We start from the raw sequence: 25069 nt of genomic DNA, 5'->3' as shown, positions 1-25069 counted from the left end.
AGTATTTGAGTATTCTGAATTTGACTATATGCTTACTTTTACCAGTGGGATTGATACTTTCAGAAGTTTTCATGTTACTCATTAGCATCCTTTCATTTCCTTTAGCATTTCATGTAAGGCAGGCTTACAGTTTTAATTCCCTGGGCTACATTAACTCGTTTCATCTCTGTCTTGGTAGGATGGGCTGCTATAACAAAGTCCCCTCTACTGGGAGGCTTATAAAGAACTACAAATTCTTTCTCACAGTTCCAAAGGTGGGACATCTGAGGTCAGGGTGCCTGAACAGCCAGGTGCTGGTGAGACCCCTCTTCTGCGTAGCCTCGCAAGGCAGAAACAGAGTGAGGGAGCTCACTGGGAGACCTTTTATAAGGGCATTAATTCCATCCATGAAGGTTCCAGCCTCATGACCTCATTACTTCCCAAAGCCTCCACCTCCTAATACCATCACCTTTCAACATACGAATTTTGGGGGGATCAGAAACATTCAGTCCACAACAGTCTCTCATTTAGCAAACTTACTAAAGTATCCCCTTCCTATGAAATTATGTAAATCTCTGTTCCTTAAATGCTCTTTGAATCAGCTTTCCCAACCTTCTGATTAATGAGTTAACTTTTTAAAAATTTTACTTTGAAAAAAAATTTCTTTTAAATTCGACTTTGACAGAATTAGCATGAATCTGGGGTTGAGGGTTGAGATGACATTCCCGAGAAATTAAGATATGCTCTATAGTTATATAATTTGACAATTCGGAAAACTCTCCTAGCCTTTTTTTCCTCTCAAAAAAAACTCCACATTAAAACATATAGAGAATAATATAATAATGAATACCAATGTACTTGGCTCCCAGGTTTGTCAAATCTTAGCATTTACAATATTTGCCCCAGATTCCTTTATTTATTTTTAATTTAAAATCAATTAATTGGGCGCCTGGGTGGCTCAGTTGGTTGAGCGACTGCCTTCGGCTCAGGTCATGATCCTGGAGTCCCAGGATCGAGTCCCGCATCGGGCTCCCTGCTCGGCGGGGGGTCTGCTTCTCCCTCTGACCCTCCTCCCTCTCATGCTCTCTGTCTCTCATTCTCTCTCTCTCAAATAAATAAATAAAACCTTTGAAAAAAAAAATAAATAAAATCAATTAATTAACATATAGTGTATCATTAGTTTCAGAGGTAGAGTTTAGTGATTCATCTAACACCCAGTGTTCAGGGGCACCTGGGTGGCTCAGTCGTTAAGCGTCTGCCTTCGGCTCAGGTCATGATCCCAGGGTCCTGGGATTGAGCCCCACATCGGGCTCCCTGCTCCGCGGGAAGCCTGCTTCTCCCTCTCCCACTCCCCCTGCTTGTGTTCCCTCTCTCGCTGTGTCTTTCTGTCAAATAAATAAATAAAATCTTAAAAAAAACAAAAAAATGAAACCTTCCTTTAAAAACAAACAAACAAACAAACAAAAACCCCACCCAGTGTTCATTACATTACATGTCTTCCTTAATGTCCATCACCCAGTTACCCCCTCCCCTCACCCACCTCCCCTTCAGCAACCCTCCTTTTGTTTCCTAGAGTTAAGAGTCTCTTATGGTTTGTCTCCTTCTCTGTTCAGTCTTATTTTTCTCTCCCTTTGTCTATGTTCTTCTATTTTGTTTCTTAAATTCCACATATGAGGGGCGCCTGGGTGGCTCAGTCGTTAGGCGTCTGCCTTCAACTCAGGTCATGATCCCAGGGTCCTGGGATCGAGCCCCACATTGGGCTCCCTGCTCTGGGGGATGCCTGCTTCTCCCTCTCCTGCTCCCCTGCTTGTGTTCCCTCTCTGGCTGTCTCTCTCTCTCTGAATAGATGAAAAAATCTTAAAAAAAAAAATTCCATGCAAGCTGGTGCAGCCACTCTGGAAAACAGTATGGAGGTTCCTCAAAATGTTGAAAATAGAGCAACCCTACGACCCAGCAATTGCACTACTGGGTATTTACCCCAAAGATACAAATGTAGGGATCCGAAGGGGTAGGTGCACCCCAGTGTTTATAGCAGCAATGTCCACAATATCCAAACAGTGGAAAGAGCCAAAATGTCCATCAACAGATGAATGGATAAAGATGTGGTATACACACACACACACACACACACACACACACACACACACACACACAATGGAATATTATGCAGCCATGAAAAAACCCCGAAATCTTGCCATTTGCAATGACATGGATAGAACCAGAGGGTATTATGCTGAGCGAAATAAGTCAATCAGAAAAAGACATGTATCATATGATCTCACTAATGAGAAATTCTTATCTCAGGAAACAAACAGGGTTGCTGGAGTGGTGGGATGTGGGAGAGATGGGGTGGCTGGGTGACAGACATTGAGGAGAGTATGTGCTATGGTGAGCGCTGTGAATTGTGTAAGACTGATGAATCACAGACCTGTACCTCTGAAAGAAATAATACATTATATGTTAAAAAAAAAAAAAAAGAAAAAGAGAAAGAAGATAGTAGGAAGGGAAAAATGAAGGAGGGAGGAAGTCAGAGGGGGAGATGAACCATGAGAGACTATGGACTCAGAAACAAACTGAGGGTTCTAGAGCGGAGGGGGTGGGGGGATGGGTTAGCCTGGTGATGGGTATTAAAGAGGGCATGTATTGAATGGAGCACTGGGTGTTATATGGAAACAATGAATCATGGAACACTACAGCAAAAACTAATGATGTAATGTATGGTGATTAACATAACATAATAAAATAAAATTTAAAATAAATAAATAAATAAATAAATAAATAAATAAATAAATAAAAATGAAAAAATATTTAAAAATTCCACATGAGTGAAATCATATAATAATTGTCTTTCTCTGATTGACTTATTTTGCTTATCATAATACCCTCTAGTTCCATCCACATTATTGCAAATGGTAAGATTTCATTTTTTGATGGCTAATATTCTATTGTATATATGCACCACATCTTTATCCATTCATCTGTCGATGGACGTTCCCCAGATTCCTTCGAAGAGGAAGAAACAGTACCCACATTTTTTAAACTTTCTAACTACTTTTCTTGGATCTGCTTCCTTACTCTCTCCTCCCCCCTGCTACGAGAAGCCACTATCTTAAATTAGGTATTTTTCATTGTCTTGAATGTTTTTATATCTTTATTACATAAGTATGTGTCCATAAACCATATCTAGTATTATTTTATATGTTTTGAAACTATGTATAAATGTCATCCTATTGCATGAACTCATTTTTATCTTTGAGTCTATATTTTCATTTAAAAACTTCCCTTTTTTCTTTGAGCTTTTTTAAATAAATAAACTATTTGGGAGTCATTTAAATTTCAGAAGAGTTGCAAAGGTAGTAGAGAGAGTTACTGTATACTCTTCACTCAGCTCCCTGCAATATTAGCATCATACATAACTGCAGTCCATCTGTCAAAGCTAAGGAAAGAATACTGGTAAAATCCTACTAACTAAACTATAGACTTTATACAGATTTCACCAGTTTTTCCACTAATGTCCTTTTCCTGTTCTAGGTTCCAACCCAGGATACCACATGACATTTAGCAGATTGCATTCTCGAGATTCATGATGATACATGGCATTCTTATTCATTCAGCTTGAAGTTAGAATTCCACTGTTTGACTATAACACAATGTGCGTGTGTGTTTTAAAGATTTACTTATTTATTTCAGAGAGAGACAGAGAGAGAGAGAACACAAGTGGGAGGGGCAGAGGGAGAGAGAGAATCTCAAGCAGACTCCTCGTTGAGCGCAGAGCCCGATGCAGGGTTCCATTTCATGACATGAGATCAGGACCTGAGCGGAAACCAAGAGTTGGACCCTTAACTGACTGTGCCACCCAGGAACCCCACACAGTGTGTTTTTATTCTCCTATTGGTAGATATTTGGGTTATTTCCAAGTTTCTTTTGCTATTATAAACGGGTGCAACCCTTGTACCTTTGTCCTTCTTTTCTTTTCTTTTCTTTTTTTTTTTAAAGATTTTATTTATTTATTTGAGAGAGAGAGAATGAGAGAGAACACATGAGAGGGGATAGGGCCAGAGGGCAAAGCAGACTCCCTGCCGAGCAGGGAGCCCGATGTGGGACTCGATCCAGGGACTCCAGGATCATGACCTGAGCCGAAGGCAGTCGCTTAACCAACTGAGCCACCCAGGCGCCCCCTTATTTTCTTTATACTGTCAGGAAACAGAGAGAAAGTATCTCTGTGTAACTTATAATGAAGTCCAAGGCTGTACCTTCAAAATCTGGCTCTGACTTTCTTCTCTAGCTGCCTCAGCACTCCCAGCCAACCCTCCAAGCTCATGGTTGAGTTTTGGCTCGCTTATGTTTTCTAATCTGCCTTGTGCTTTCCTGGTTCCCAGCCTTGCCTTTTCTGGTCTTCTTCCTCACCCCCCGCCAGCCCCAGTGACGTCTGTTACAAGGCTACACAGACTGAAAGCCAGATGAGGTTAGTAAGTATGGTATAAGGAACAATTTTGTTACTTAAAATGCGTGCGTGTTTTTTGATTTTTTGTTTTGTTTTGTTTTGTTTTTATAATCGCACAGACTAAAACCACACAGAGGCATGTGAATGTAAAGGTAGAGAAGAGGGAGGCAGGCATGCCCTGCCGGGGTCTCTGAGGGCAGCACCAAGGGAGCGTGTTCAACCAAACAGGTAGGAAACCCAGAGAGCAAGGACCACGGACAAGTGCCTTTATGGGGGTCAGGGCGGAGTACCCAGACAAGAGGCAGGAGGGGATTTCTTCGGTGTGTTTGAATGCCACTAGTCACAGTCAGGGCAGGGCAAAGAGGGGGACTTGCGGCAGAGACCACACTTCTCACACTGGTGCGTGGGGGCTCACAGTCTGTTTGTGGGGCTCTTGGAGTAGCAGGAAAATATGAAGTTTAAAACATTTATAATCCAGGGACGCCTGAGTGGCTCAGTCGGTTAAGCGACTGCCTTCGGCTTGGGTCATGGTCCCAGGGTCCTGGGATCAAGTCCCGCTTTGGGCTCCCTGCTCAGCGGGAAGCCTGCTTCTCCCTCTGCCTGCCACTCCCCCTGCTTGTGTGTGTGCTCTCTCTCTGACAAATAAACTAATAAAATAAAAAATCTTAAAAAAAAACACACAAAAAAACCCCATTTATAATCCAGTAAAGAAAGCTTGGGCTTGGAATGAAATGGGCTCAGGCTTCTATCTAACAACCTCTTCATTGGACAAAGAGTTACTAATCGCGTCCCTGTGTCGGACACAGTGCTGGGCACCCAGGTTTGTCTGTAGCCGCTTTTCTTCCCGTTCGATATTCTAACAGCTTCAACTTGGGAATCTGCACCTCCAGCTTTGATTTTGTGTCCTGAGTTTCTAACCCATATATCTAAATGCTTTCTGGGCATCCTTATTTGGCTATCTCATAGGTAACCTCAAAGTCAATCTGGTCAAAAATGGATTTGTTATCTGTAAAATGTCCTGAATCTGCTCCTCTGTCAATGTACCCCATATCTTAGGGAAGTCTCAGCAACCTCCCAGAACTCAAGGTAAACACCTGGCAGTTTCACTCCAATGCAGCACCAAGTTCTGTTTATTCTATTACCTTTGTCAAGTGCATTCATGTATCCTTCACTTTTGCAGCTACTCAGTGCCTTTTTATGCCAGAACATAGGGAAATATAAATAAACCAATGTTGGGGCGCCTGGGTGGCTCAGCCAGTTAAGCGTCTGCCTTCAGCTCAGGTCATGATCCCAGGGTCCTGGGATCGAGCCCCGCGTCGGGCTCCCTACTCCCCGGAGAGCCTGCTTCTCCCTCTCCCTCTGCCTGCCGCTCTGCCTATCTGTACTCTCTCTCTGTCAAATAAATAAAATCTTTAAAAAAAAATAAATAAATAAACCAATGTTTCTCAACCTATCTTGGTGAGGGAACTTTTTCCCACCCCAATCCGTCAGGATGGATTTTTTTCTAAAACACAATGAAAACCAATTACTAGGAAAGTAAAATGGAAAAAAAAAAAAAAAAAGACATACAAAATACAAGCCACAGTTTTTCATTATTAGATTCAACACACAAAAATAACTTGCCAAATAGCTATAAGAATTTTAAATGTTCCACTCAATTTCTGTACCTATCTCATTGCAGACTGGTAAAGTTTGCAAACTGGGATCATCCATGGCCTCCACTTTGAGTAGCACAGAGGAGAGAGGCAAAGGCAGAACAGGGCGTGTATAAGTGGGCTTCAGAGTGGGAGGGGAGAAGGCAGAAAAGAAAGATTTTTTTTTTTTTACGATTTTATTTATTTATTTGACAGAGAGAGCGACAGTGAGAGAGGGAACACAAGCAGGGGGAGTGGGAGAGGGAGAAGCAGGCTTCCTGTGGAGCAGGGTACCTTGGGATCATGGCCTGAGCTGAAGGCAGATGCTTAACAACTGAGCCACCCAGGGGCCCAGAAAAAGAAGATTCTTGAGCAACTAAATACAAACCACATTGTCAAGAACAAAAGCCATTGGCTGTCTGCGCCTGGGGCGGTGGGAGCATAGAGCAGGCACCTAACCCCGTGTGAGTATCAGGATAGGCTCCCTTATGGGGGTGCAGGACGGGGAGGAGTTAGCCAGGTTGGGGAAGCTCTAGTGACAAGTGGGCAGAGTGCTCCCAGCCGAGAAACAAGTTCTAGAGGCATTAAGTAGCCTTTGGCTTGGGAATTACCCTCACTATGATTTGAGGGGCTGCTTTTCTCTGAGTCAGCATCCATTTCCACATAAGGTGGATATGCTAATCTTTTCTTTAAATGACAGAACAGAAGTCATGAAAAGTGCCTACAGTAGAGCCTGGCATTTGGCACCGTGCTGTGTTTTGTGTAAGGGGTACGCTCAGGAATCAGAGCTGCCTCTGGCGGAGGGGTACAGTGGGCTGGGGCTCAGCTCATTAACTCAAGGCTGGAGTCTAGAATGACCCCGGTTCTGAGGCATGATAAGGCAATCAGGGGGGCATGCCTGTTGGACAGTCAGCCAAAGATGGGGTGTAGTTTGAGGTGGGGCAGGTAGCAGGACCCTCAGAGTAAGCATCTCTTTCCCACAAGCCTCTGGTGTTCTAGGCTCTAGGGCCACCTCGGTGGCTCGTGGCTTAAGTATCTGCCTTCAGCTCAGGTCATGATCTCAGGGTCCTGGGATCAAGCCCTGCTTTGGGCTCCCTACTCAGCGGGGAGCCTGCTTCTCCCGACCCCCTTTGTCCCTCCCACTTTTTATGCTCTCTCTCTTTCACTCTCTCTCAAATAAATAAATAAAATCTTAAAAAAAAATAGGCTCTAAATAAAAAGCTAAAGGGTGGTGCTTGTTCTGTCCTGCCCTGCCTTGCCTTGGGGGGAGGTTGATAGGATAATGACATTAATGGAGCATTGATATGTCACAAAGCTTATCTTCTCAGGGACTGGTTTCTTTCTTTTTTCTTTTAAAGATTTTATTTATTTTTTATTTATTTTTATTTTTTCTTAAAGATTTTATTTTTAAGTAATCTCTACACCCAACGTGGGGCTCGAATTTATAACCCCGAAGTCAAGAGTCCTATGCTCTTCTGACTGAGCCCTCCAGGCACTCCTCAAGAGAATCAGGAAAATTAAATCACACATTCCAAAATCTCAGAACCAGAGCCATCACTAGGATTGAAACCCATGCCCTGACTCCAGATTTCACCTCTTAACCAGATGATGCATTCAGAAAATTTTCCTGATTTTTATTATTTCTGAGAACGACTCATTTTTATTTAAAGCACAAAAATTGAGATATAACCTATATATTTGTACATGGAGAAAAAGATACCAGGAAGTTTGCAAAACGTTGGTCACTGCCATGTATATACATATACATCCAATGTATATACACATACAAACAATGGAATATTATTCAGCCATAAAAAAGAAGGCAATCCTGCCATTTGTGATAACATGGATGGACCTTGAAAGCAGTCTGTATGTGAAATAAGTCAGGCAGAGAAAGACAAATATGCTATCACTTATATGTGGATTCTAAACAAAAAGCAAAACAAGGCACTGAACTCAGAGATAGAACAGATTGGTGGTTGACAGAGGTGGGGGGGAGGCCGGTGAGGAGGAGAGGGGTGGGCAAAGTGGGTGAAGGTGGTCAAAAAGTACACACTTCCAGTTGTAAGATAAATAAGTCCTGGGGATGTAATGTACAGCATGGTGACTATAGTTAATGGTACTGTATTGTATATTTCAAAGTTGCTGAGAGAGTAAATCTTGAAGTTCTCATCACAAGAAAAAGATTGTAGTGGTAGTGATGGATGTTAATTACACTGATTGTGTTAATTACACTTATCGTTTCATGATATATACAAATATCAAATCCTTATGTTGTACACCTGAAACTAATATAATGTTATATGTCAATTATATCTCAATAAAAAAATAAAGAAAAAACATAAGATCATGTAAGCTTACATTAGCATATTACAGACCTTTTTTAAAAGATTTTATTTATTTATTTATTTATTTATTTGACAGAGAGAGAGAGGTGGGGGTGAGGAGCAGAGGGAGAGGGACAAGCAGACTGCACTGAGCTCGGAGCCCGATGAAGGGCCCTATCTCACGATGCTGAAATCATGACCTGAGCCAAAACCAAGAGTCGGATGCTTAACTGACTGAGCCACCCAGGCACCCCTATTACAGACCTTTTAAGAAACATTGCATTCGATGCGGAAGTTAATTCAGAGAGTGTTCAGTTATATGTGTTTGGAACTCACTTTAGGCGTGGGTCATGTCTCCAACACGCGTAGTATTAGATATGCCTGTGTTTACACAGTAGCTTCAAAAGCTTTACAGTGATTCATTATAAAGGCAAAGAAACAGAACTTGACTTACTTCAATTCTGCCCTTCAATATAACCAACTGGAGTTTTGTGTTAAAATTTTGAACAGTGAAACAATTCAAATGACAGGCAAAATACTTCTGTTTGGTTAAGGGCAAATTTTTCTTTCAACTTTATTTATTTATTTATTTGAGAGAGAGAGAGAATACAAGCAGGGGGAGCGGCAGAGGGAGAGGGAGAAGGAGACTCCCCGCTGAGCAGAGAGCCTGTCTCAGAGCTCATTTTCAGGACCCTGGGACCATGACCTGAGCCGAAGGCAGACACCCAACCAACTGAGCCACCCAGGCGCCCCTGGTTAAATGCAAATTTTAATTCACACACAAAATATTTTACTGAATTGGAATCACACTTTTAAAATGGAAATTTAGGGGCATCTGGGTGGCTCAGCTATTAAGTGTCTGCCTTCGGCTCAGGTCATGATCCCAGGGTCCTGGGATCAAGCCCCGCATCGGGCTCCCTGCTCAGTGGAGAGCCTGCTTCTCCCTCTCCTACTCCCCCTGCTTATGTTCCCTCTCATGCTGTGTCTCTCTCCGTCAAATAAATAAATAAAATCTTAAAAAAAAATCTTAAAAAAAAAATAAAATGGAAATTTATTTTAAAAAAATTCTTAGCTGTTTTAAAATGAAAGATGAATCAGGAAAGTAAATGTTACATCAGTGGTACAATTTAGCAGTTTTGGTTTTATTAAAATCACTTTGTCAGTTGCTGAATGATCATTTACATAAGGTGTTATATCAGATTGTAATGAAAGGATCAAAGTTCAAACAGGTTGATGTGAAAATGATTGACGTAAACAGTTGTACTTTTTTCATTTTTTGGTACTGTAATATTAATTGTATGTATGTATTTGTTTTACTGGCATGAATATGCATACAAGCTTTGTAAAAGAAAAATTTTCAGTCCTGCATTTCTTTTCTGGACATTCTTCTGCTTTTCATTTCATGGTCACTCGAAAATATGAAATTTGAATTATGAAAATAATGTTATCCTATAGAGGATGAGGTGTTAATAAACAATCTGCTCCGTGTGTCAAATATGATTCATTCCACAGACATATTTGAGATGCCATGTTGGGAGAAACACTAGTTTATGGTAACTGGAAGAGGCATCACATGAGAATCAGAGATGGTCCCAGAAGGCAGGGGCACCTGAGCTGAGACCTGAGCAGGTGTTAGTTATAGGGCACAGCCACGACTTCTCAAGGGCCTGTCTTGACTTGAATTATCAATGTTGCTCCTCTAATTAAGCTATCTCCTTCAATATCAGTGTCTCTTTATTGGTGGATCCCTGTTCAGCCTCCCTTAACCCTCCCAACTACCACCTCATTTCTCTAACCCCATTTATAGCAAAACTTTTTTTTTAAAAAATATATTTTTATGACATAAACTCTCTGCCCAACGTGGGGCTCGAACTCACGACTCCGAGATCAGGAGTCCCAGGTCCACCTGCTTTTTTTTTTTTTTTAAAGATTTTTATTTATTTATTTGAGAGAGAGAGAATGAAGAGAAAGAGAACATGAGAGGGGGGAAGGTGAGAGGGAGAAGCAGACTCCCCACTGAGCCAGGAGCCCGATACGGGATCTCCAGGATCATGACCTGAGCCTAATGCAGTCGCTTAACCAACTGAGCCACCCAGGCGTCTTCTACCTGCTTTTGTTAGTCACCAAGGGCCTCCATCTTGTCAAGTCCTGGTTCTTATCTCAGCAACATCTGATGTGGTTGCACAGTCCCTCTTTTGAATGCACGCTTCTTTTGGCTTCTTGAAATATAATCTCCTGACTTTCCGCCTACTTCTCCGTCTGTTACTTCTCAGTCTCCTTGGATGAACTTTCTGTTCTGCTGAACCTTAAATGTAAATGTAGGAGATCCTCAGGTTCTGTCCTGTCCCTTTCTCTAACCAGCTCCCTAGTTGATTTCACTCACTCTAATGGCCTTACAACCACCATCTCTGTGCTGACAACACCCAAATTGACATTTACAGCCTTAACCTTTCCCTGAGCACATTTAGTAGACAATTCAAAGTCAATATGCTTAAAATCAAATTGTTTCAGCTGCCTCCAAATCTACTCTTCTTCTTATCTTTCCATATTCCCAAATGGTGCAGTCATCACTCAGTTGCTCAAGCCAATAATCTAGGGGTCATCTTTGATTCCTCTTTTCCTCTCAGCTTTTTACCATTCCAACCCATTACCAAGTCCTTTCCCTTCTAATTCTTAAAATATTCTGTAATCGCCATCATCCCCCCCTCACCAAATACAGCTCTTTCTTGGAGGGAGAGCTCCCTTAGCTTTCTAACTGGTGTCCCTGCTTTGATCTCATCTCCCATAATCCATACACCTCAAAGGAGCCCAATGATGTTTTTAAAAAACTTAGATCCTATCAATTTCCTGTTTATAATCCTTAAGTGGCTTCCCATCACACTTAGAATATCTAAGTTCAAACTGCTGTCCATGGTCTCCAAGACCATCCCTATCATGTCATTTCACTCTCCCCTGAGCTCACATGGTAGAGGTTACCTGGTCCCTCTATGTTTCCTCTGGCAGGCCAAGCTCTCTCCTGCCTCAGATCCCCCCAATCTTCCTACGGGGAGGTCCCTTTCAGGCACTCAGTCCTCAGCTCACATTTTCCTATTTTGTTTTCTCACCACCAAAGAAAATTATAATAACTATTGACTTTATTATATTCATTTGTCTGCCCATTTCACATGAAAATTCCTTGAGAGCAAAGACCCTTGGTTCTGTCTTGTCTGCCGTTGTATTCCTAGTTCCATAAGACAGTGCGGACACACAGGAGGTACTCAGTATTCTGGAAAGAAGACGCGTGCTACGGAGCTCCCACTATTTGGTTTGTACACACAAGGGACAGAGGAACCTGGTTTATAGCAGAGAAGATCCAGGCCTCTGGGAGCTTATGACAAAGAACCCTGACCTGGTGGGGTGCTGGTGGAGGTTCTCCTGTCTTCTACACCCCAGTCTGCGGCTGCCTCCTGCCTCCTGCCCTGGTTTTTCCACTCTGAGGTTTCCAAGGCCTGGAGTCTGGAACCTTGGTGTCCTTACCCCTACCTGGGTGAAACAGAGATGCTCAGACTGGAGGGTGGATGGGGTAAATCGGATGGGGGCAGACGTAAGACACAAGATGTGACGGTCTGAGGTCCCCTGTTAGTGACCCTGCTGTGTCCGGGTAGGACCTGGATGCCCGCCGCAGCCGGGCGGGCGGGGTGGGGCGGCTGCTGATGGGTGGGTCTGTGGGTGCGGCCCTTGGCTCCGCCCCTCCCGGCGGCACGGTGCTAAGTAGAAGCTGAGCTAGGCAATTGTGATTGTGGCGTGGTGGCGGCAGGACACCTGACCTGAGACGCTGAGGCAGCGCGTCTCAGCTGTGCTCTGGTGTGGGCCTGGACCCGCACACGGTTCTGATGTGCAGCCCATCCCAGGCTGAGATGGAGCGGGAGGCCGAGAGGCTGAGACAGTGGCAGCCGGCTCAGTACCAGCTCGTGCAGGTGAGTCCAGAAGTCAGCGCCAGGGCCGGGCGTGGCGGGCGGGGGTGGGGTGGGTGCAGGCTGGGGGTGGAGGGAAGCAGAAATCTGAGGTATTAGAAGTGTGAGGGATAGGGTTAGGAAGGGGAGGGTTGGGAGATCGCGGACATAAGTCATGTGTCATTTATGCAATTAATATTCACCCAGCATTAGCACCTGTGCTGGGCTCTGGGGGTAACGCCCTGCTCTGTCAAGGGACTTGAGTATCCAGGAGAGAAGAAAAAGTTAGGAAGTCAGTGGGAAGCAGGCAGGGAGGAAAACATTACTAAGTGGCAGGCCTTTGCCAAGACCCTGGGAATGCAGTGGTGAGCTTACTATAAGATATTATGCCATTTTATTAATAAACAGCTGAATGATTGGAAGTGTACAAATTACTATTAAGGAGAAGAGCAGGGTCCACAGGAACAAATAGCAGAGGTGTTTGAGTTGATTTAGGAGGTTGAGAAGACAGCTAAGGATTTGGTCTGGAACTGGGGAACTGGATGGGTGAAGGGTTTACAGGACTGAGACCAGAGACAGTAAGCTCCTACCTTGGAGGAAGTGAAAGATGGACCGAGAACTAAGGCCAAGAGAGTGATGCGAGAGTGGCTACTGAGATCATGCAGGGCTTGAGCCAGTAGGAAGCCACTGAGGAATTTAAATGTGATCAGTCATGATTAGATTTGCATTTTGTAAAGAGTGCCCTGATAGAGGTGGGCAGAATTCAAGGGGATTGTTGGAAAGGTACTGTGATAATCCAAGTGAGAACTAAAATGGCAGCCTAACTAGGGAGGGGAGCGTGGAGATAGAGAAAACCAAATAGATCTTGGACATGTTTTGGAGGTAGACACCATAAGAATTGGTAATTAACTTGCATCTAGGTGGTGAAGGAGCCATCCAGGACACCTTACCAGATTTCTGGCTTGCACCATTGGGCAAGAATAGTGACATTTTGTGAGAGAGCAAAGGATGAGAAGGAACAGGCTTGTTTTTTACTCCTGTGGGTGGGCAAGTAAGGATGAGCAGGAGTTTTAGACGCAGTCCATTGAAGTGCCTTTGGGCTATCCAAGTGGACAGAGCATTAGGCGGCTGGAAGATTCAGGAGAAGTCTGCCCTGGAGCTACTGGTTTAAGACTAAGTGGAATATAAACCTAAATGGATCATTAGCATGAGAAAGATTGCCTAGAAAGTAGCCAGTAAGGGAAAGCTATAGAGGCGACTGAGGAGGAGGGAGGGCCAGGGCGAAGAGAAGGAGAAAAACCCAGCAAGTGTGACAATGTGTTCCCAAGGTCAAGGGAGGAAAACATTTCAAGAAGAGTGGCCAGGAGTCTCAGAAGCTCCTGAGAGGTCAAGCAAGAAGGGGTCTGACAAGTGTTTGGACTTAGTGACATGAAAGTGGTTGTTGACCTTTATGAAAGCGGTTTCTGTGGAGAAATGGGGGCCAAGTTGAATTTGGGGAGTAATTAGGCAAGGTAGTGGTGAAGGTGTATATTTTAAGTATCTCCAAAGAAGTTTGCCTGTGAAGGATCAGGAAAATAAAAGAGGGCCATCACTGAGAGGGAGGAAAAAGGGGCTGAGCACCCCAGAAATGCCCATCCAATAGACAGCTATCTCGAGGCTGTTACGAGCCTACTTTATGCTAGTTGCATATAGTGGTGAATAAAACAGATAGGATCTCGCCAACCCTTCTAGGGTGAAAGAAAATTATTTTCTTCCATAGTCAAACATTTTCAAACCTACCAAAATTCTTAATATCATCTTAAATGTAATTCTTATTCAGATTCCCCTAGTCGTCCCTAAAATGTCCTTTACGCTAATATGTCCAAACCAGGACCTGCTTTAAGACCACACACTGCATCTGGTTACATCTCTTGAGTTTTTTTTTTTTAAGACTTTTTATTTATTTATTTGACAGAGAGAGAGACAGCAAGAGAGGGAACACAAGCAGGGGGAGTGGGAGAGGGAGAAGCAGACTCCCCGCTGAGCAGGGAGCCCGATGCGGGGCTCGATCCCAGGATCCTGGGATCACGACCTGAGCCGAAGGCAGACGCTTAACGACTGAGCCACCCAGGCGCCCCTCGAGTTTTTTTGAAATTAGAATAATTTTCTTTTTTCCTGACTGACTTTCCATTTTTCATTATCCTAACTTTTGTAGACTGTTCCTTCTGGATTTATCACATTGCGTTCTCGTGGTATAAGTTAGCTTGATCTTCTAGCTCTTGTGTCACTTGTAAACTGAAGTTAGACCTTAAAGCTTCATTGGATTCCTGATTGTTGGTAAGAATGTCTCATAGGTATGGTAGGCTTCCTCTTCATCAGGAGACACATCTAGCTCCCCACATTTGGGTGACCCTAGGCTTGGCCCTTGAATTAAGGTACCTGATTAATCTCTCTATTTAAACTTAACGTTTAGCCTTGTGGTCAGAAAGTAATCTATGTAATGTTATCTTGGATATATCCAAATGCCCAGTTCCCTATCAGTCATTCACCCACTGGTGTCAACCAAGTTTCCTTAATCAAAAGTTTTATTAAGGGTTGTAAAATAATGATTTTTCAATTCTACCATTCCTTCTACATTTATTAGCTTGTGTTCTTCTGTAATGTAGGATTTTTCTTAAACCACTGGACTCTTTTTGGTGATTTTGAAATAAATTTCTTATTGGAAAGATACAATAAACACTTAATTTTCACTTCAATTCACAGTGTTCAAAATTCTATTAAAACCAATAGTCATTACTCTTTTTGATGTTCAAATTGTCACAAATTTGGCCAGTGGGAACCCCTTTTGTGTCCTTTTTTTAGACATTTTTTAAAAAGTGTGGTAAAATCTATAAAACAAAAATATCATTATAACCACGTTTAAGTGTATGATTAGCGGCATTAATCATATTCACATTACTATGCAACCATCCCCACTATTAATCTCCACAAATTTTTTCATCTTCCCAAACTGAAATTCTTTTTAATTTTTAATTTTTATTTTTTTTAATTTAAATTCAATTAATTAACATATAATGTATTATTTGTTTCAGGGTACGGGCCTGTGATTCATTAGTCTTATATAACACCCAGTGCTCATTATAACACATACCATCCCCAATGTCCATCACCCAGTTACCCCATCCCTCCACCCTCCTCCTCTGCAGCAACCCTCAGCTTGTTTCCTATGATTAGGAGTCTCTTATGGTTTGTCTCCCTCTCTGGTTTTGTCTTGTTTCATTTTCCCTCCCTTCCCCTATGCCCCTCTGCCTTCCAAACTGAAACTCTTTAACCAATAAAAAGTAACTTCCCAAATCCCTGGCAGGCAATCAACGTTCTTTGTCTCTTTGAATTTGACTTCCTTAAATATCTTATATAAATGGAACCATACATTTTTTGTCCTTATTCGATTTAGCTTAATGTTTTCCAGGCTCATTCATGTTGAAGTATATCAGAATTTCCTCCTTTTTTTTTTTAAGGCTGAATAATATTCCAATGTAGGTATATGCCACCTTTTGTTCATCCATTCGTCTGCTGATGGGCACTTGCGTTGCTTCCATGTTTTGGCTACTGTGAATGATGCTGCTGTGAACATGGGTGTACAGATACCTAGTTCAGTCCCTGCTTTCAGTTCTTGTAGGTAGATACCAGAAGTGGAATTGTTGCATCATATAGTAATTTTATTTTAATTTGTTGAGGGGCTGTCATTACTGTTTTCCACAGTGGCTGCACCATTTTACATTCCTACCACAAGGATTCTAGTTTCTCCATATCTTGCCAACACTTTGGGTTGTTGTTGTTGTTGTTGTTCTTTTTGATAACAATCATTTTAAGTGGGTGTGAAGTGGTATCACATTGTGGCTTTGATTTGCATTTCCCTAATGATTAGTTATGTTGAGCATCTTCCATTTGCTTATTGGCCATTTGTATATCTTTGGAGAAAAGTCTAGTTAAGTCCCTTGCCCATTTTCGAATCGGGTTATTTGTTTTTAGGTTAAGTTTTAGGAGCTATCTATATTTTCTAGATATTAGTCTCCGTTAGATATGTGAATTGCAAATGTTTTCTCCCATTCTGTGGGTTGCCTTTGTATTCTGCTGGTGGTGTCTTTTGATGCACAAAAGATTTTAATTTGATGAAGTCCAACTTCATCTCTTTTTTTCTTTTGTTGCCGTTCCTGAGTGTCATATCCGAGAAATCATTACCAATCCAACGTCGTGAAGCTTTTCCCCTATGTTTCCTTCTAAGAGTTATAGTTTAGCTCTTATGTTTAGGTCTTTGATCCATTTTGAATTAATTTTTGTATGTGGTATTAAGTAAGGGCCCTTCATTCTTTTGCATGTGGATATCCAGTTATACCAGCGCCATTTATTGAAAAGGCTGTCTTTCCCACCATTCAACGATCTTGGCACCCTTGTTGAAAATCATTTGACCATATGTGTGGGGGTTTATTTCTGGGCTCTATTCCTTTCTGTTCGTGAATAGGTCTATACTTAATGCCAATAGTACCTTGCTTTGATGACTTAGCTTTGTAGTAAGTTTTGAATCAAGAAGTGTAAATTTTCCAATTTTATTCTTTTTCAAGATTGTTTTTGGCTATTTGGGGTCCCTTGAAATTCCATATGAATTTTAGGGTGTAGATTTTTCTATTCTTGCAAAGAAAGGTATTTTGGTAGGGGTCGCATGGAACCTGCAGATTGTTTTGGGTAGCATTGACATCGTAACTATTAAAGTCTTCTAATCCATGAATATTAAGATGTCTTTCCATTTATTATGTCTTTAATTTCTTTCAGTAATGTTTTGTATTTTTCAGTGATTAAGTTAACCTCCTTGGTTATTTCTAAGTATTTAATTCGTCTTGATGCTATTGTAAATTGAATTGATTTTCTTTTTTTTTTTTTTAAAGATTTTATTTATTTATTTGACAGAGAGATAGAGAGCAAATAGGCAGAGGGAGAGGGAGAAGCAGACTCCCCGCGGAGCAGGGAGACCGATGCGGGGCTCAATCCCAGGACCCTGAGATCATGACCTGAGCAAAAGGCAGATGCTTAACCGACTGAGCCACCCAGGCGCCCCTGATTTCCTAATTTCCTTTACAGATAGTTCATTGTCAGTGTATAGAAACAACTGATTTTTGTGTGTTGAATTTTAATCTTTTTGTTTTTTAATTTAAATTTTAGTTAGTTAACCTACAGTGCAATATTGGTTTCAGGAGTAGAATTCAGGGATGCCTGGGTGGCTCAGTTGGTTAAGTGTCTGCCTTCAGCTCAGGTCATGATCCCAAGGTCCTGGGATCGAGTCCTACATCAGGCTCCCTGCTCAGCAGGGGGCCTGCTTCTCCCTCTGCCTGTCTCTCCCCCAGCATGTGTGCTCTCGCTCTCCCTCTGACAAATAAATAAAATCTTTTAAAAAAAAGTAGAATTCAGTGATTCATCACTCACATACAACACCCAGTGCTCATCATAAGTGCCCTTCTGAATACCCATCCCCCATCTAGCCCATCCCCCCCACCTCCCCTCCATCAACCCTCAGTTTGTTCTGTATCATTAAGAGTCTCTTATGGTTTGTTTCCCTCTCTCCTTTTTTTCCCCCTTCCCATATGTTGATCTGTTTTTTTTCTTAAATTGCACATATGAATGAGATCATATGATATTTGTCTTTCTCTGACTAATTTCATTTAGCATAATACACTCTGGATCCATCCACATCATTGCAAGTGGCAAGATTTTTTCTTTTTCTTTTCTTTTCTTTTTTTTGAGAGGGAGAGGGAGGTGGGAGAAAGGGCAGAGGGTGAGGGAGAGAGAGAGAATCTTAAGCAAGTTCCACACCCAGCACAGAAACTGATATGGGGCTTGATCTCATGACCCTGAGATCATGACCTGAGCTGAAATTAAGAGTCAATCACTTGGGGCGCCTGGGTGGCTCAGTTGGTTAAGCGACTGCCTTCGGCTCAGGTCATGAGCCTGGAGTCCCTGGATCGAGTCCCGCGTCGGGCTCCCTGCTCGGCAGGGAGTCTGCTTCTCCCTCTGACCCTCCCCCCTCTCATGTGCTTGCTCTCTCTCATTCTCTCTCTCAAATAAATAAATAAAAAATCTTTAAAAAAAAAAAAAAAAGAGTCAATCACTTAACCAGCTGAGCCACACAGGTGCCCCCAAGATTTCATTCTTTTTAATGGCTGAGTAATATTCCATTGTGTGTTTTTATCCATTCATCAGTTGATGGATGTTTGGGCTCTCTCCATAATTTGGCTATTGTTGATAATGCTGCTGTAAACATCGGGGTGCATGTACCCCTTTGAATCTGTATTTTTGTATACTTTGTGTGAATACCTAGTAGTGCAATTGCTGGATCATAGAGTAGTTCTATTTTAACTTCTTTTTTTTTTTAATTTTATTTATTTATTTATTTATTTATTTATTTATTTATTTATTTGACAGAGAGAAAGACAGCGAGAGAGGGAACACAAGCAGGGGGAGTGGGAGAGGGAGAAACAGGCTCCCCGCTAAGCAGGGAGCCCGATGTGGGGCTCGATCCCAGGATCCTGGGATCACGACCTGAGCCGAAGGCAGACGCTTAACGACTGAGCCACCCAGGCGCCCCTAATTACAGCTTCATGGTTCCACTGGGACTATTTTAACTTTTTGAGGAACCTCCATACTGTTCTCCAGAGTGGCATTCCCACCAACAGTGCAAGAGGGTTCCCCTTTCTCTGCATCCTCGCCAACACCTGTTGTTTCTTCTGTTGTTAATTTTAGCCGTTCTGACAGGTGTGAGGTGGTATCTCATCGTGGTTTTGATTTGTATTTCCCTGATGATGAGCGTTGTTGAGGATCTTTTCATGAGTCTGTTAGCCATCTGGATGTCTTCTTTAGAAAAGTATCTATTCGTGTCTTGAATTTGAATCTTATTACTTTCGGGGTGCCTGAGTGGCTCAGTTGGTTAAGTGTCTGACTCTTGGTTTCAGCTCAAGTCATGATCTCAGGGTTGTGGGATGGGACCCCGAGTTGGGCTCTTTGCTCAGTGCAGAGCCTACTTGAGATTCTCTCCCTCTCCCTCTGCCCCTCCCTGCCACTCACATGCATGTACTCTCTCTCTTTCTCAAATAGATAGATAGATAGATAGATAAATAAATAAATAAATATTTTTTTAAAAAAATGAATCTTACTACTTTTGCTGAATTTATTAGTTCTAACAGGTGTGTGTGTGTGTGTGTGTGTGTAATCCTTAGGGTTTTCTGCATATAAGATCATATCATCTGGGAACAGATAGTTTACTATTTTTTCCAATACAGATGCCTTTTGTTTTTCTTATCTAACTGCTCTGGTTAGAACTTCCAATACAATGTTGAGTAAAAATGGTAAAAGCAGGCATTCTTATCTTCTTGATCTTAAAGAGCCTTCAGTTTTTCATCATGAATATGATGTAAGTTGTGGGTTTTTCATAAATGAAATGTCTTTTATCAAATTGGATAATTTGTTTTTTGAGAAGGGTTTTTTTGAGAGTTTTTTTTTTTTTTCTTAATCATGAAAGGGTATTGGATTGTTTCAAATGCTTTTTCTGCCCGCCCCCCCCCCCCCGCCTTTATTTTACTTTGATTTTCAGATGCTGAATCAGCCTTGTGTTTCTGGAATAAATTCCACTTGGTCATGTTGTATAATCTGATTAATATGCTGGTGGAAAAAAATATGCTGGTGGATTTGGTTTGCTAAATTTTTTTTTGAGGATTTTTTTGCATCTATATTCATGAAAAATGTTGGCTTGTTGTTTATTTTACTTGTGATGTCTTTGTCTGGCTTTGGTATCAAGGCAATGTGAGAATGAGGTAGCAAGTATTCCCTCCTCTTCAATTTTTTGGAAAAATTTGAGAAGCATTGATATCCTTCTTTAAATGTTTAGAATTCACCATAAAGCCATCAAGTTCAGGGTTTTTCTTTGTCCTAGAGGCTTTTGATTACTGATTCAGTCTCTTTACTAGTTTTGGGTCTGTATAGATTTTTCTATTTCTTCATGATTCAGTGTTGGTAGGTTTTTGTCTTTTTAGGAATTTATCCATTTCGTTTAGTTATCCAAATTGTTCGCATGAAATTATTCATAGTACTCTCATAATCTTTTTCATTTCTGTAAAGTTGGTAGTAATGTCCTCACTTTCATATTTTTCTTGATGAATTTAGCTAAAGGTTAGGCAATTTTGTTAATCTCTCCAAAGAACCAACTCTTGGTTTCATTGATATTTTTCTTTCTTTCTTTTTAAAGATTTTATTTATTTATTTTACAGAGAGAGAGTTAGCGAGAGCAGAAACACAAGCAGGGAGAGTGGGAGAGGGAGAAGCAGGGAGAGTGGGAGAGGGAGAAGCAGGCTTCCTGCGGAGCAGGGAGCCCGATGCGGGGCTTGATCCCAGGACCCTGGGATCATGACCTGAGCCAAAGGCAGACACTTAATGACTGAGCCACCCAGGCACCCCTCTTTGATATTTTTCTAATAGTTCCTTCCTTCTGCTAGCTTTGGGGTTAGTTCGTTCTTCTTTTTCTAGTTAGGGTGTAAAGCTAGGTTGTTGATTTGAGATTTTTTTTTATTATTATAAACATTTATAGCTGTGAATTCCCTCTTAGGAGGGAAAAATGTATAGAATATTTCCTATTTAAATTCACCATTATTTTTAATTGATTTTTACTCTGATTTTTATAATAGAATTTTTCACTTGCTGAAAATCCTGATTTCTCACAATATTATTTTGAAACTATTTTAATGAAAAATAACACTCAAACAGAGACGTGAATATAAGTGTACGGCCTAATGGATGAGCACAAAGTGAAGATCTATGAAACATTGCCACCACCACAGAAGCCCCTCCGATGCTTATCATTGTCCCCCCCTCCCCTCTAATATAACTTGTAGCTTATTATCTAGACGTAACTTCTTTGAATTCCTTTATTTCTGCTCTGTGGGGTTTCTGTAATTGGTGTAAAAGCCGAAATTGCTTTCTTAAGTTTCTTTGTGTTTGTGTGTGTGTGTGTGTGTGTGTGTGTGAGAATGTGAATGTTGCTCATTTTTCCTTGATCTGTGGCAACATTTTTTTCTGGTGATTTTTTTAAAGATTTTATTTATTTATTCGAGAGAGAGAAAGAGCAAGAGAGCTCGTGCAAACAGGAGCAGGGGGAGGGGCAGAGGGAGAAGGAGAAGCAGGTTCCATCCCAGGACCCCAGGATCATGACCTGAGCTGAAGGCAGATGCTTAACCAACTGAGCCACCCAGGCGCCCCCATTTTTTTTTTTTCCTGAGATTGCAATCTTCAGTTTCTGTTGGTATTTTAGTATCTTTTATGGATACTGTATTTTTTACTTATGTTTTGGTTTTCATATTTGAATGGATTGGTCTTTTCTGGACTGTCACAGTGGAGGAGTAGATGGGAGGTTATGGAGCAGTGGAGCCAGGAGTAATGATTTTCAAGGGGCCCCAGTTTTTAGCTCAAGAGCTCTCTCTAATGCTACAGTGATGGACAACTTTAAAAAATATGATATTTGGATCCTGTCCTGTTTCAAGAGGTTCTACCACCAATCTCTTCTTTACTTCCCTTCACACCAGTCAGTCATCCAGGAATACTGCCTCTTGACTTCCAAGCCAATCTCCTACCCTTGTTAAAAGTCTGCCTCTTGGGGCACCTGGGTGGCTCAGTTCGTTAAGCGTCTGCCTTTGGCTCCAGTCATGATCCCAGGGTCCTGGGATTGAGCCCCCCATCAGGTTCCCTGCTCAGCAGGCAGCCTGCTTCTCCCTCTCCCACTCCCCCTGCTTGTGTTCCCTCTCTCGCCGTGTCTTTCTCTGTCAAATAAATAAATAAAATCTTCCAAAAAAAAAAAAGCCTGCCTCTTTTCGTCGCCTCCTCCAATGTTTGATCTCAGACTTGTCCACAGCAGTTCCAACTCAGCTGAGACCCTCTTCTGTAAGTAAATATTTGCAGATGTTTCTAAATTTTGCTAAAGCCATGACCCATCTGAACCCTCAAGTCTTCTTACTCTTGTGGCTTTCTGCACTTAGGCTGATTTTGGATGTTCTCACCCTCACACTTAAAGATAATCTTTGAAGGTTTTCTCAGAGTTTTGCTGAAGGTGTAGGTTGTGGAATATTTTATTTGCTCTCTTCATTGCTTTTTATGAAATAAACAAAATCATGACAAGGAGGAAAAATGGCATGAGTCACATTTAGGCTTCCACTGTGCTCCTTATCAGCTAGACTTGCAGCTTAGAAAGTCCAAACTGGAGAATGGTCGGGTGGCAGGATAATTCAGGCAAGAGATATTGGAGGCTGGATTAGGGTGGAGTCTGGAGATGGGAAGGAGGGACATGTGGAACTGGAGAATTTGAACTAGGGTGAATTTCACTTCTCTCTCTTCAAGGATACTGAGAAGTCAATGTCCATCTTGGACACAGCTCCACCTCCTAGACGCAGTGGAGGGCACACCTCTTGGAATGATGGCGCATCAGGCATTCAACACTTCCTTCAGTACACAGAGCTGGAGAGGATCCCCTTGGCCTTAGCTGAGGCACCCAGGCAGAATGCAAGTGAAATGGGGCCACAGTTCAGTATGTCACTGCCCGAGCGTGGTGTGAGCTACTGCTCCCAAGTGACTTGCACTCCTTCCCAGATGATTTACTGTGAGGGACTGCCTCCCTCCCAGCCAGGAATAATGATTTTCAAGGGGCCCCAGATGATGCCCTTAGGAGAGCCCAGTACTTCAGGGGTGGCCATGACCTTTGCTAGGAATCTAAGAATGGCCCCCGGTGGGCCGCCAGTCTCAGCTCCCAGTGGACTCTCAATGACATCCCACATCAATGTGCCAACAATGCCTTATTCTGGCCTCCCAACAGTACGTTCTAATAGAGACTCTTTAACACCTAAAATGTTATTGGCCCCAACCATGCCTTCTATTGAGGCCCAGGCAATGCTCCCTTCTTTGACTCAGATGTTGCCCCCTAGAGAACCCCATGATTTTAGGATGAACCCAGCTGGGTCCCCATCATTTCTGGCTTTAGAATCCCAGGACTCTCTCAGCCAGCCAGGCTCCCAGGAAGACCCCTTACCCAAGCAGCCCATGCATGCTCCACAGAGAGCGGAGTGGAACTCCAGGGCCCAGGAAAGGGCTCTCAGGAGGAGATCCCCGGTTTCAAGGCCTTACTGCTGCCAATATGAAAGCTGCGGAAAAGCTTATACTAAGCGCTCCCACCTTGTGAGTCACCAACGCAAACACACAGGTGAATGAGGTGTCAGATAGGTGGGGTAGGGTTGGGTGGGGTAGAGGAGTCTCTGGGCTTTAGATCTGTGCTAGACCATTGGTTTGTAATGGCTTGGGATTAGCTTGTCATCCTTCAAGCTTGGGGTCAAGCTATATTGGCCCCACCAATTTGCTTTCCCCCCATCCAGTGTGACCATGCCAAAATCATGGGGCTGCTGATTGTGTTGCCTCCTCACTACTTTCCCTTGGTTTTCCTTTGGTTTCTCAACCTTGACGGCTCTTCCTCAATAGAGTCAGACCCCTTCCTATGCACGTGCTGGCATATTCTTCTACTTAATTTCTTCTGTTCCTTGTCACCTCCCCACAGGTGAGAGGCCCTATAAATGCATGTGGGAAGGCTGTATATGGTCTTTCTTCCGTTCTGATGAGCTTGGACGACATACGCGGATACACACCAGATATCGACCACATAGATGTGATCAATGCGGCCGACAATTCATGAGATCTGATCATCTCAGGCAACACCAGAGGATTCATCGACGGGCACCAGGATCCCCAGACCCACAGGCCAACAATGGACAGATGGCTGGTCCTCCTGCTCCTGGTCTTTAGGCCAATCTCCTCTTCTCCTCATCTTGGCTTCTCTACCCAGATCTTGCCTGCCTCTGACCAGCTAGTCTTCAGTAGGTACAGGCTTAGATGAAGACAGAGAAAGTTTATGAGGTGGTGTTAAAGCCTGTATGAGCTCTGGACCCAGTCAGAGACTCCTCAAAACTGTCTTGCATGCCCTCACCTCTCTGGGGCCACCTACTTTTGCCAAGGTTGGCCGCATGGGAAACTGGAGGAAAGTAGAGATTGAGAGCTTTATCAAAAAGCTCTTTATCTTGTGTCACTCCCCAGCTTGAAACTCTTTAGTGACTCTCCTTTGCCTGCTACATAAAATCCAACTTCCTTATCTTGGTCTTCTATAGTTTCCAGAGCCAAACTATGTTTAAATTCTGAATTTACCACTTACTAGCCATGTGACCTTGGAAAAAGTGTTTGATCACTATGCCATGTTTCCTCATCTGGTAAATGAGAAAAACAGTATTGGACTGTTTTGGACACATCTTATGTACTGAATCAAATTCTCCCTGGCACTCATCAGCCACATGCCCAGAGATTGACTCTCCTCTAGCTTCCAGACTTGGTTGGAATGCCCCACTAAAGGGCATGGAATCTGGCATCTCAAGTTGCTATTAGCAACCCAGAAGTGTGGGGGAGTAAATGCTCCTGAGATAACATTTGACTAATGGGAGATGGGAGAGAATCGGGCAGATAAATACCTTCTTCCCTCCTTTTCCTCAATTGCTGCAAGGTACTGTTTCTCCAAACAGTTCCACCAATGGGGAAATCACCCAGGTAGCCATTGGACACACCTGCTGTGTTTCTTCAAGGCTTGTCATGAAGCAGGACCCAACTGCTATCACTTTCATTACCGTCAGTTCTTCCTTGCCTTGCTTCCCTTTT

General features: G+C 42.6%; 1 protein-coding gene across 1 annotated transcript; it reads left to right on the top strand.

Annotated features, from left to right (window-relative positions):
• Positions 1-12280: 12280 nt before the first annotated feature.
• KLF17 (KLF transcription factor 17) lies at positions 12281-24172 on the top strand. Its single transcript, XM_036107510.2, has 3 exons — positions 12281-12340; positions 22724-23579; positions 23928-24172. Exons 1-3 carry the CDS (start codon positions 12281-12283, stop codon positions 24170-24172), a joined length of 1161 nt encoding a protein of 386 aa, XP_035963403.2.
• The last annotated feature ends 897 nt before the right edge of the window (positions 24173-25069 follow it).

The sequence above is a fragment of the Halichoerus grypus genome, chromosome 5 (assembly GCF_964656455.1).
Source record: "Halichoerus grypus chromosome 5, mHalGry1.hap1.1, whole genome shotgun sequence".
NCBI classification, from domain to species: Eukaryota; Metazoa; Chordata; class Mammalia; order Carnivora; family Phocidae; genus Halichoerus; species Halichoerus grypus.
This window is presented reverse-complemented; position numbering and strand designations above follow the sequence as displayed.